Below are 14,153 nucleotides of genomic sequence, written 5' to 3'. Positions count from 1 at the left end.
GGAAAAAAAATCGAAAAATTAGGTGTCCATGACTGATGTTCTCATCCTCTGCAACATTTTTGAAGGACTGTTAGAGAATTTTAAATAAAGTTTGATTTTGAATGAAGCAACACATCTGCCAGTACCTTCAAGATGGCTACCAGGTAAGCAGATCTCTTTATATTTCTCCAGGTAAAAGTTAAACCTTCTCTTGTCAGACTGTGTACACGACAGTATTGATTATCATTACCGAAGGTAAAAGGTAGTTTTCCACATTTAGAAAAACGTTAGATTAAAAATGTTCTATGAAAATAGACGCCATTAATGTCTAATTATGTACAATGAGTAAGAAATTGCTTAGTCATTATGTTTTCTCTATTGTTAGCAAAACATGCTAAGGTCCCTCATCCTCCGCAACACCATTCTCACTTACCGCTGCAATTTAAGGCCAGTTGCGGTAGAGAGAACTTCTGTTTCGGTAATGAGAATTTAATCATACAGATTATATTTTTAAATATATATAATGAAATATTAATTTCAATATTATTTACTAGCTGTTGATATTTTGCTTTATGTCCTGTTAAATCGCAGACAGTCACCAAGTGACAAAAATAAAGCTTTAGCGAAGGCAAGCAGAATTCAGAGAAAAAATGTACACCAACCCAGAACTGCTGGAAGAGTACAGAAGGAAGGAGAGAGAGGTCAGGGGTTGGAGAGTTTACAGAAAGAGTAATTAGCATATATATATAGTCAATAGGAATACAGTGTCTATAGCAAGTCAATACCCTACAGTGTTTAGAAGTTTACACGCACACACGCACGCACGCACGCACGCACGCACACACACACACACACACACACACACACACACACACACACACACACACACACACACACACACACACACACACACACACACACACACACACACACACACACACACACACACACACACACACACACAGTGAGCCATTCAGTCTCTACTATCGGATGACATGTCCATAACAGTAAGATTTTTCCCATGTTTTGAGACATGACAATTTCATGTCATGCTTCCTTTCCATTTCCAGATATCAAAAATGAAAGCAAAATTGTAAAACCTGGAAAACTCCAGGTCAGAAAACTCTGACAAAGAAGTAACATGAAAAGAAGAAAGAACAGTGGGGGGGAAACTCAAAGGTATTACAGAAAAAAGAAACAACTAAAAGCTGTATTGGACATGACACCATCAAGCCAGGAAGATGATACACTTCAACATGTTCAAGAAGCAAACTGAAGAAGTTATTCAAAATCTTCAAGACAGCCTTCTCAAGAGAACAGCCATTCTCATTTCAGCAGGTAAATGTCCCTGCCATCAACTCAACTCCTAAAAGAAGAGACACCAGGACCAATGAAGACATCTACCCAAAGGAATCACCCACAAAATATCCGGAGAAATTCAGAAAAAGGGCCAGATATTCCGTAAGAGAGCCTTACCGGACACTATGGCAAATCTTCATAGAAGATTTCTGTCTGAGAATCCAAGGCACAACCTTTCCAAGGCTCCATTCTTTAAACTTAAGCCATTTTGGATTGGCCAGCGAAGAGTCACAGACAGAGAAACGTGTGCTTGCAAAACACATGAGAACTTTGGCTTGAAGATAAAGAAACTGCACCAGCTTGGAGGTCATAGAAACATCATCCCCAATGGACACTGTACAGGCCAGTGTGTGTGGTGATGATGACATGTGCTGTTCTAATGTTTTTGTATGTGTTGTTTTTATGTGTTCTCTGTTTTTAGCCTATGTATGTTATGTACTTTTGAAGCACAGCAAAATGAAATTGATTGAACTTGAATCCATGATTGTGCCGATATCTCATTTATTTTCTACATAAAACGTTATGTTTTTAACCATACCTCAGTCTTAGTATACTTATTATCATTACCGAAATCATCAACCTCATTTCCGAACCTATGTATCATTACCACAACGGGTGTTCATTTAATGTTTAATTGAATGAATGGAAAAACAGTAGCTTGCTTTTAAATGCATGTGCAGAATCTATACTTTACGTTCTTTCAGGCTTGCCACATCATTTTGAAAATATGTCAGGTTTCAATGAAATATCAAAAATATTAGGTTGTAGATTGCGTTGCGGTAATGTGAGAAATCAGTCCAAATCAAATAAAAATGTTAATTATAAAATATATATTAATTCAGAGTTTCAAGTAACTGTGCATGACTGTTTATAATCAACAACAAAAAAGTGAAAATGTATTAGCTTTCCTAATGGTCTTGACGTTTTCAGAGCGTTGCGGTAATGAGATTTTTATTAACTTGTTTTGGAAAATATGTTCAAAAAAGGTGTTAAATTGACAGTAAATTATTTTAAATGAATGCTCACAAACACTTCAGACCTTGTTATTAATGCCTACAAATTAAATATCAAAACAAAGGCTGCTTGCATAACAGTACTTTTCCCCCCTCCCATTGTAATCGATTCATTTAAATCCTGTGTCTGTGTCCTATACAATGGCATTTAACATAATTCAAAAAAAATATGTCTATAACCCTTGCTAGGCATACGTCCATCATCTTTCTAGTGGATTTGTTTGGTGTAGAAGGTTGCTCATACCCATATCAGAGACCCTCTCATGGCAAACAGACTTTATTCTGAGAGGAGCACCATTTGAATTACTTTGATGTCCCTTTACCACTCACCCTGCAACATGATTACCAGTTAAATCTTTTGGAAACAAGATCCAATCACCCTTTGAATGACACAATACATTCTGTTCACAGCCCTTTCACTTTTATTGAATAGATGTCAAATTGATTGGAAAACGTAAAGATGCATAACAACCATGTTGAGATGAAAAATTAACGTCGTCAGCAACAGAAACAGTTACAATTGATACATTGTTGTCTGCACATGTAATGTCGTTGCTTTACTAAAATAAGCTAAGTATGATTTCATATTGCGGTTCTGGAAGTAATATCTACAGTCCTACAAAATCTTCTCTCATTTCCCTATAACAGAACTACGTTTATACCACTGCACTGCTTTTGAATCATTTATGAGAATTATAATGTACAGTGAGCCATCAGAAACACACGACGATGAACAATTATATGAAATCACTTTATTCTCAGAGTGTGCGGTGATTCCATTTTGGCAGGAATGTTACAGAGACTAAAAGATCAGCCTAAAATGGCATGCAGGGAGGCTGTCAGGTGGAGCTTTTCAACACAGAAGACACAAACAATTATCTTAACAACCTTGCCTACAGTACATCGCACACCATAAGCATGCACACAATTGTCAACAAATAGAGAGAGAGAGCGAGAGAGCGAGAGAGAGAGAGAGAGAGAGAGAGAGAGGGAGAAGGGTAAGAACATTTTACAATACAAAAAAATACTAAAGAGACAGATTTCTCGAAGTACAACCACCAGTGGACGTAAACAGGAACGATACAGACAGAAAACTGCACCAGGATAAGCATCTTCTCAACACAGAGGAAACAGTTGAAGACAATGCAAAGATAGAAACATCAGACAGTTACATTCAAGTCACAACATAGGAATGTTTTAAGTGAGATTTTTGTCAGGCAGTTTTTATCATATCGATGGTTAATTGAGGGGTGAAATGAAAGAATGGTTTAACTTGAAGGGCGAGAAAGAGTGGATCAACAGTAATCTGGCATGGTGTCTACTAGAATAGCAAACAAAGAACCATTTTAGACATGTGACTTGTTTTTCAGCCATTCGTCAATAAGTGGCATTTGTTTGCGATTAGGTGATGATGACAAATAGGCAGAGATGCCATTTTGTAGATGAAAGGTGAAGGTGACTGTTTTTCTTTCTGAGCACTTTCATGACTGTTTAGAATTCTACAATGTGTTGTTCCAAGTAGGAAATCTGGAACTTTGACAGGATTTCAGACAACTGTAAGTTGCTGGAAAACCTTGTCGGGTTGGTTCTATAAAAAAATGTATAAGGGGCAAACCAGATCTATGCCATCTATCCATTATCCTCGTAAATGAATGATGTGGTGTGCTTGGTCCCTAACAACAAAATACTGCAATTTCAAAATAAGTTGTGGTCATTACATGATCACTACAAAATATGAATAAAAACGTACAAACGAAAAGCTAAAATACCTGAGAATTTGAAATAAAGAAAAAACATGAGATAAAGAAATAGAAAATATGAGACATTCTATCACTAACAAGACTATTCTTTGGTTTTTAATAGAATAAAACATGTCAATGATGAATTGAATGCTGTCGATGAATGCATGTGCCAACAACTAATAAATAGAAAAGTAGTATACAGTAATTGTATAATACCAACAAGTATTGGTCGTTCATTTCAGCTAAGTTTTAGCACATTGATAAATAAGTGGCTGAAGGCAGTTCACAAGTACATAAACATCACAGGAAGTTCAATAAATGTGCTCTATAAATGACCTCAATGTTGTGGCTTTCATATGTCTAGCTTTAAACATTGTAGGCAATTGGCAGGACAGTTTGAGAGCGCACTATGTAGCTAGGTTTTACGTCATGCTAATCTTTCTTCTCTATTTCACTGCTACTACATTAGTAAGGCCCCAGAATCACACCTGGCAGGTTTCTAACGGCTAATCTTGAATCTAACTAGCATCAACACTGGGCCGATATAAACAGTGGCAGTTTCACAAATACCATCGTCTAACTGCTTGGCACTTGTCTAGTGTACTCAACATGTATTGGTTTGCAAGCAAATATTATTATCCCAGATTGTGCATTATTGACAAATGCTCAATAGCTAGCTAACTAGCTTGTTCACTCCCAAATAAAGGCTTCACAAGCTATCTGTTACCTAGCAACCTATAAGTTAGCTAGCTAGCTGCTATAATGCATTACATTTTTCCCTTTGATTACATGTTGGACTTTTTTTTCTGTACATGGCAGGCAAGATAGCTATTGACATTTACTTGGTCATGTGTTGAATCTTTATCTACCTCAACAATTAAAAAGGATTTTCAAGCACAATTTCCTTACAGGAAGAGAAGAACATCAAAGGCATTCTTTACACATACTAGCGACAAATTTGTCATTTGATGTCCATGATTATTTGAAGCCAGTGGCCATATGGATATCCATGATCCTATGAAGCCAGTGGCCTTATGGAATGTGTTAAATATTTGGAATGTTTGAAGCAGACGGTCCAGCTTAATTAATTTTAAATTAAGAAATTAAGAAATAGATTGAAAATTATGAAATAACTTTCAATAAAGTTTATTCTAACTTTCAATAACTTTCAATAAATAATGCTGTGGTATAACTAAAGCACAGCAACTTCTGGGGAAATTTACATGTTGACCTCTGGGATCAAAATGGACAACATTTACTTGTATACAAACTCAGTGGAGGACAACTCTTTCCTATGGCGTATACATGCGTCTTAAGTTACTACTAATTACCTGTCTTGTCCTGCATTCTCACAATTTACCGGTATGTTAGAACCACAAACCAAATCCCACTGCATTAAGCCAAACCTCCACCTCTTTCCCCACATCACACTTCAGACTGAGTTCGTATGCTTTGCCGTTACTAGTCAGACAACGCTGTGTCTGTACACTGGCACACAAAACGTATTAAGCTCAACACATAACAATGAAGAGTGTCTGTTTTTGCTGATTCAGGACTGCACTCCATTTAGTTAACAGGAAAACCTTGAACAATACTGTATATTGCACCATTGTCACTGTCTGTTCACATAAAGTGTGTTCACAAAATAGTTGTGCTTGAGAAAAGGGTGAGTACATCTCGTTAAATTTACAGACATGGAAATAAGAAGAGTAAGCATCTGCGTCCAATTGCCGGATTTGATTCCCACAAGTCCTACTTTATAGGAGCGAAGCAGATAAAGTTAGCAACAAGACATACAACTCTATTGGTTTGTACTAAGCACAGGTACATCAGGATTGTTGCCAATGTTGTTTGGTTCATTGTTGAGCATTTTCATTTTTATCGTGGACATCTCAAGGAAGAACAGTTAGGATGTTTATGTCTAGCCTACTGTACATAGTAGTAGTGGTGTCATTGAAACAAAATTGAAAACCAGAGTTATTGCCTCAGTATTAATGTATTTCACTTAATCATAACAAATTAAATGGAATTTGTACATGTACTGTACTCCAAAAAAATATATTAACTGCATGCTTGAAAAACATTTCTTGTTGAATTAGTTATCCATTTTCTTTCTGGTTCACCACATTGTTACTATTACCATTATTAGAATTAGTTTACATTAGAACCTATGAATGTTTTGGGACGTAGAACAGTATATGGATGAAGTCTCAATGGAGAAGCAAAAACAGCTAAATTCAATCAAATTTGATATGATTTGGAGAATTTCTCAAAAGTTTAAATTATGGCTTAGACTTTTTAATATATTTTCTGGTAATCACATATATTTATTTTAAACCAGAGGCTGTTTACAAACAAAAAGGGTGGATTATGGTTGATCTCAGATCACATTCTAAGGCCTGGACACCTTGAAAACCTGACATCAAATTTGTCTTTAAGTTAATGTTTTGGATCTATGCAGATGCTACATAGGTCTCATAGTATCACCAATCAGTGGTCTTCATTCCACATAAGACAATGTAACACAGATCATTTAAGTTAAGGACAAATATTATGGCATCTTGATTCAACCAGGGCTCTTGGAACAGGGATGTATGGGTGAAGGAGAAGGGTTGGTTATGTGTGTTGGAAGGTTAACAATCTAATACCACCAACACTGTTACTTTTTATTGAACATATCCATAAGTGGACCAGGAAGGAATTTCATGACGGTGTCCATGATACTTTCCTCCTCCTCCTCCTCGTCTCCGCAGCCGGGTGGGACAGCCTTCTTTGGGCGGGTGAGACTCCCTTCTGCTGCCTGATCCAAAGCAGCCTGGGCCTCGGCTTCCTTCTCCTCCTTCTTCTTGATGCCGTACTGGAACAGAAAACAAACAAAGGCAGCCATTTTATGGAACAAATATAAACTTCACATCACACGTGCACTTTTGTACTTTCTATCAATTTTGTGGCGCTCTTCAGTCTTAATAGAGTTTTGTGCACCTCAATGTGACAATATAATACCCATAACAGTACAAGATGGTAGTTATGGTTGATTTTATGATAATTAAAAGGGGGGGGGGGTTAGTCTACCTTTTCTCCTTGCAATAGCCTCCCCTGGAATAAACAAAGTGTAGAGGGCTTTTTTGAATGCACAACCAAGATCTTGAGCTTGTAATGAACTTGTCTCGTTATGACCCGCCAAGATGCGTTATGCCAGTTACTTGGCAATGAGCCACCTGGCACTTAATCTGCCTCCTTGAATACCAACAATTTGCATAGTAATATAGAGACCTTGTGCCCCTCTCCATTCAAATCAAGTGGATTTGTTCTTGAATTAAAGTCATTATTTTAATACTAAGCTGAATATTGGCAGGAAAATCCTTTTAGTGTAAAATCATTTCAACAACTTCACTTGTCTTTCCTCCACATTCAATTCAGGTTGAAATCACATCATACTTCAAGTGATACATTTTTGGGGGGGAATTTTGTGTTCCTCTGGAGACATATCTCAATGGTTGTGTATGTACCCGTTATCATTGCAAAATATCTCAACCTTCTTCTGTCTTTGATCAAGTAGTTGTAAAACACATTATGGAAAGTGGAAATCATTTCCTCTTGCAGGACAATAAATAACAATGAATCAATACATTAACCAATCAATCACCATGCATTTAAATAATTTAGCAGACACTTATCAGAGCAATTAGGGTTAAGTGCCTTACACAAGGGCACATCGACAGATGTTTCACGTAGTCGGCTCAGGGACTTGAACCAGCAACCTTTCAGTTACTGGCCCAATGCTCTTAACCACTACGCTTCCAGCCTCCCGTGATTTTCAGTATAACATGATCTACAACAATAGCGCGCATTATACTGTACAGTAGGAACAAAACAAGACTACTTTCTCTGAGATCAGCCAAGTGAGCTTTCCACTATGCGAGGGAGGATTGGGCCTCTATTAGACCTCTGGCTGAGAGAGCTTCTGGTGAGTTACTGTCAGATGCTGAGGAGGGGAGTAGGTCCACAGTGAGGGACGACAGCCTACCTGACTGACTGATGGACCATCCTGGGGCACGGAAGCGGAAAATGAGTCGGACTCTCCTGTGACACTTTGCTGCTCTCCCAAGCAGAGAATGTGATTCTCAGCCAGTAAACATCTTAAAGGAGGATGGATCTCGTGGCTTTAGCAGAGAGAGGACATAGTTTGTGAACTGGGGCTCAGAAGGGGGCAAGGCAGGGAGTGCTCTCAGTACTGATTTTTCAACGGCGATACCGATTATTGGAGGACCAAAAAAGCCGATACCGATTAAACGGACAATTATTTTCGATTTATTTGTAATAATGACAATTACAACAATACTGAATGAACACGTATTTTAACTTAATATAATACATCAATAAAATCTATTTAGCTTCAAGTAAATAATGAAACATGTTCATTTTGGTTTAAATAATGCAAAAACAAAGTGTTGGAGAAGAAAGTAAAAGTGCAATATGTGCTATGTAAGAAAGCTAACGTTTCAATTCCTTGCTCAGAACATGAGAACATATGAAAGCTGGTGGTTCCTTTTAACATGAGTCTTCAATATTCCCAGGTAAGAAGTTTTAGGTTGTAGTTATTATAGGAATTATAGGACTATTTCCCTCTATACCATTTGTATTTCATTAACCTTTGACTATTGGATGTTCTTATAGGCACTTTAGTATTGCCAGTGTAACAGTATAGCTTCCGTCCCTCTCCTCACTCCTCCCTGGGCTCGAACCAGCAACACAACGAAAACAGCCACCATCGAAGCAGCGTTACCCATGCAGAGCAAGGGGAACAACTACTAGAAGGCTTAGAGCGAGTGACTTTTGAAATGCTATTAGCGCACGCTAACTAGCTAGCCATTTCACTTCGGTTACACCAGCCTCATCTCGGGAGTTGATAGGCTTGAAGTCATGAACAGCGCAATGCTTGACGCACAACGAAGAGCTGCTGGCAAAATGCACGAAAGTGCTGTTTGAATGAATGTTTACGCGCCTGCTTCTGCCTACCACTGCTCAGTCAGATACTTAGATACTTGTATGCTCAGTCAGATTATATGCAACGCAGGACACACTAGATAATATCTAGTAATATCATCAACCATGTGTAGTTAACTACTGATTATGATTGATTGTTTTTTGTAAGATAAGTTTAATGCTAGCTAGCAACTTACCTTGGCTTACTGCATTTGCGTAACAGGCAGTCTCCTTGTGGAGTGCAACGAGAGAGAGGCGGGTCGTTATTGCGTTGGACTAGTTAACTGTATGGTTGCAAGATTGGATCCCCCGAGCTGACAAGGTGAAAATCTGTCATTCTGCCCCTGAACGAGGCAGTTAACCCACCATTCCTAGGCCGTCATTGAAAATAAGAATGTGTTCTTAACTGACTTGCCTAGTTAAATAAAGGTATTAAAAAAAAGAAAATGTGTATATATATATATATATATATATATATGTTTTTTTTTTTTGTATCGGCAAAAAATACCGATCTCCGATTGTTATGAAAACTTGAAATTGGCCCTAATTAATCGGCCATTCCGATTAATCGGCCGACCTCTACTCAGTACTATCTGAGGCATATAGAAATGCTAATGCTAATTTTGTAACAATAACACAAATCAAAAGTGTGTAAGACATTCATTAAAATGCATCAGACTGGTATCGTGGAATATTCGAATCAAGTGAGAGACTTTGTTATTTCTTCAAACAATCATCTTTATTCAATATCGATTAATTATTGTAATAATGAGACTAGTCAACCGGCCGAGCAGCCTAACTCATAACGAAAAAATAAAGATCATATATAGGACCTAAAAATCCTTATTCAGGGCTGGTTCCACCCCTCCCATAAGCCACCCTGGTCTATCTCCTGGTTATCTGCATGGGGTGTTGTTTTACCCACAACCTGGCTTAGTTTCCCAGATGCCAGGAAGATGAGACAATGAGGGATTGTTCTAAACTCTTCCAGGCTCTCTCTATCTCAGGTCACATACACCACATCTTGTCTATGGAATGCCAGCTTTAGGTTTTTATCACCAAGTCATTGTCAGCTCAAGCTATCTCTAGCAAAACCCATTTATTTGACCATACTCCCAGACTAACTGCAGGAAGCTAGAGTGGAAACCATCTCTTTATAGAAACACAAAATTAAACAGAACAAAAATGTCCTACTTTCTGTTAAGTGTATAATCGTTAACTATTAATATCAAACAAATCAGGTAAATACATCATTTTTCTAACACACTGGTCATATTTCATATTCCAATGTGAATTTGCTAATTGCTCATGATTCTTTCATGGTAGGCCTGCTAGAAAAAGCGTTCTTTCATCTTCGAGGCTTAAACAATGAAATAAGCTGACTCACTTGATTTTCCAAGACAATTCCTGACTGCTTTACACAACGGCACAATAGAGACGGCACAAGTTTGCTAGAAGTTACTGAAAGAGCCGTAGCATTTTGCTGATGTCAATAGTGTGGTTGTGCATGTTGGAGAAGATCAACAGAGATGTTACTGCATCTCAGTCACATCTTGAGTGACACATGGGGATGAATTCATAATCCTTGTGAGATCAGCTAAGTGCCAGTGCCGCAAATAAGACGCTGCGTCTTTAGCCCCTCTCTTTGCATAGCAATTGATTGGCATTATATAGGAAGTTGGTTATCTCACAGACGGTGATGATTCCACACATTACTCCACACTTACTAACAGTAACATCTACAGATTACATGCAGTGAGAAAACCTTTAAGTCTGGTTTAAAGACTGATCACACCTATTGTGTTGGATGTTAAAGGCCCAGTGCAGTCAAAAAACGTGAGTTTACAAAACAATAAGGACACCTGCTCTTTCCATGACATAGAAAGCTATGATCCCTTCTTGATGTCACTTGTTAAATCCACTTCAATCAGTGTAGATGAAGGGGAGAAGTCTGGTTAAAGAAGGATTTTTAAGCCTTGAGACAATTGAGACATAGATTGTGTATGTGCTCCATTAAGAGGGTGTATGGTATGATGACCCTCCTACTTTGTATGCTCCATTATTTCTCTCTGCTCTAGTTTTCCTTAATAAGATGTCTGTGGGCGGAGCTGGGAGTGTCGTCAGTGAAATGGGACACACCTGGGATCGGGTGAGGGTAAGCAACAACACGTCTGCCACGCTGCTTATCAACACTGGGGCCCCTCAGGGGTGTGTGCTTAGTCCCTCCTGTACTCCCTGTTCACCCACAACTGTGTGGCCAAGCACGACTCCAACACCATCAAGTTTGCTGACGACACAACAGTGGTAGGCCTGATCACTGACAATGATGAGACAGCCTATAGGGAGGAGGTCAGAAACCTAGCAGCGTGATGCTAGGACCACAACCTCTCTCAATGTGAGCAAGACCAAGGAGCTGATCGTGGACTATAGGAAAAGGAGGGCCGTACAAGCCCCCATTAACATCGACAGGACTGAAGTGGAGCGGGTCGAGAGTTTCAATTCCCTTGGTGTCCACATCACCAACAAACTATCATGGTCCAAACACACCAAGACAGTTGTGAAGAGGGCACGACAACGCATTTTCCTCCTCAGGTGACTGAAAAGATTTGGCATGGGTCACCAGATCCTCAAAGTTCTACAGCTGCACCTTCGAGAGCATCCTGGCCGGTTGCATTACCGCCTGGTATGGCAACTGCTTGGCATCTGACCGTAAGGCGCTACAGAGGGTAGTGCATACAGCCCAGTACATCACTGGGGTCAAGCTTCCTGACATCCAGGACCTATATAATAGGCGGTGTCAGAGAAAGGCCCAAAACATTGTCAAAGACTCAAGTCATAGTGTTCTCTCTTCTACCACATGGCAAGTGGTACCGGAGTGCCAAGTCTAGGACCAAAAGGCTCTGTAACAGCTTCTAATCCCAAGCCATAAGACTGCTTAACAACTAAACTAATCAAATGGCCACCCAGATGATTTACATTGTATATAGCCTAATTGTTATGTAAATGTATTGTGTTACCTTATTGATTGATTAGAATTTCTTTACTTTATTTAGTAAATATTTGATTAACTCTAGTTCTTGAACTGCATTGTTGGTTAAGGGCTTGTAAGTAAGCATTTCATGATAAGGCCTACACCTATTGTATTCAGTGCGAGTGAGAAATAAAATTGGATTTGATTAGTGATAATCACCCCAAAAAATGGTTAGGTTGATATTGAAGGCTAATCTGAGTGGTATACCCCCCCGCCATCTCCCCGTTTCACTAAAATGGCCGCTCCGATGGTTAGCCCTTGCAGTCTTTCCTTTGAACAACAGAAAGAACTGCTTCCGCTACAGTTTGAGCATGATCGTGTTAAGCATGATAAGGAATTGGAATTTAAACAGGAATTGGAGGGTGCTGATCGTGTTAAGCATGATAAGGAACTGGAATTTAAACAGGAATTGGAGCGCGCTAAAACTAAGCTACAAGAGTGGCTGGAAGTGGTTAGGGAAGGAAAGCACTTGGGAGAGTTTGCTTAGGGAAGGTGACCCTGATTTACCTACGGGTCACTCCTCTCTCGGAGGTGCCCCGGACACGTTTGAAACTTACTGCTGTTGCCAAAATGTAATGACAAGGAACCTGAGATGTTATTTTCGTTTGAGCGTGTTGCTGATGCTAGGAGTTGGCCTGATTTTTGATCGCACTTGCAATGTGTTGACTGGTAAAGTGCAGGAAGCATATTCAGCTTTTGATGTAGCCGACAGTGTCAGCTATGGTAAGGTTAAAATCACTGTTACAGATTTACTAATTGGTCCTTGACCAACAACCAACAACGATTTAGAACTTTAAAAAGGGTTGATAAACAGATTCATGTTGATTTTACAATTATGCTATAGAGCAATTTAAGGACATAATCCCTGATCGAATAGCCACGTACATTAACGATAAGAGTGTCTCTGAAGCTGCAGTTTTGGCGGACGAGTTTGTTTGGACTCACGAGAGTGGCGTTGCAGAGCCCCGTATTCCGAGTGAGTGGGGGCGTTTGGATAGATTTGGGCCTTGCCTACCGAGACACTGTGGTTCACGGGCAGTGCTTCATTCATCTAGATCATAGGAAAACAAATGTCCTTTTCTCAGGGCTAAGGGTAAATGTAGTACTCATGCTAATATTAAACCTAAGCCTACGGCGTTAGCAGCGCCTGTCCGACATCCATTCACTCCTCTCACTCGGTCTCATGCCCAGGTTCTTGTGAAAGTCCCAATTGACCCAGATTATTTACATTTCATTCGGGAGGATTTTGTGTCTCTGTTAGGAAGTAACAACCCAGTGCCAATGAAGATCCTGAGGGACACAGGTGCCTCTGGGTTGTTTGTCTGTGTTACCCTTCTCTGCTAAGACTGATTCAGGGAATAGTGTTTTAATTTGGGAAATCGGGTTGAAAGTTGTATGACCAAATTGTGCCCGTGAAACAATTAGGAGATGTCGCCCATGGCTATTTTCTCCAGGATGATGTCCTGATGAGAGAATGGGTGCCTCATAGTAGTTTCGTGGGGGAGGCTCTTAGTCAGGTTGTTGTACCAGTTAGGTTTCGTGAGTTGGTGTTGAAAACTTCCCAGGACAATGCTCCTGGACATCTGGGCATGAGGAAAACCTACAATCGTATACTTAGACATTTCTTTTGGTCTAAGTTAAAGAGGGATGTTTCTACATTCATCAACCTGTCAATTAACGGGTAAACTAATCAAGCTATTAAGCCGGTACCGCTGTATCCTATTCCCATAGTCAGCCGGCCTTTTGAGTATCTGATTGTTAGATGTGTTAGACCACTTGGTTTCCTGCTGCCTATCGTCTCTGGTCTATCACGATTAAGTTCATGCTAAAAGCTTTGACTCAGTTTATCTTGCTGTTTGGAATCCAAAAGGATATTCAGATGGTCTGTTTGGTCAGGTTCTCCAACAGCTCCATATTAAACACAATTTGGTTAGGGCCTATCACACGCAGAGTCAAGGAGCGCTGGAGCGCCCTTATGTCTTTGAAAGCTTATTGTACAGAGATGCATAAGGATTGGGAGGAGGGGTTGCCATGATTAGGTTT

General features: G+C 39.4%; 1 protein-coding gene across 1 annotated transcript in view; it reads right to left on the bottom strand.

The window, feature by feature from the left end:
• Window positions 1-3,083: 3,083 nt before the first annotated feature.
• LOC109910021 (complexin-1) overlaps window positions 3,084-14,153 on the bottom strand; it is a 61,279-nt gene continuing 50,209 nt past the window's right edge. Inside the window, exon 4 of the mRNA XM_020509154.2 lies at window positions 3,084-6,950. Within this exon, the coding sequence (XP_020364743.1) occupies window positions 6,753-6,950 (198 nt within the window). The 3' untranslated portion in view covers window positions 3,084-6,752. The remainder of the gene's footprint in view (window positions 6,951-14,153) is intronic.

The sequence above is a fragment of the Oncorhynchus kisutch genome, linkage group LG19 (assembly GCF_002021735.2).
Source record: "Oncorhynchus kisutch isolate 150728-3 linkage group LG19, Okis_V2, whole genome shotgun sequence".
NCBI classification, from domain to species: Eukaryota; Metazoa; Chordata; class Actinopteri; order Salmoniformes; family Salmonidae; genus Oncorhynchus; species Oncorhynchus kisutch.
Note: the sequence above shows the minus strand (reverse complement) of the source record. Positions and strands in the feature narration are given on the sequence as shown.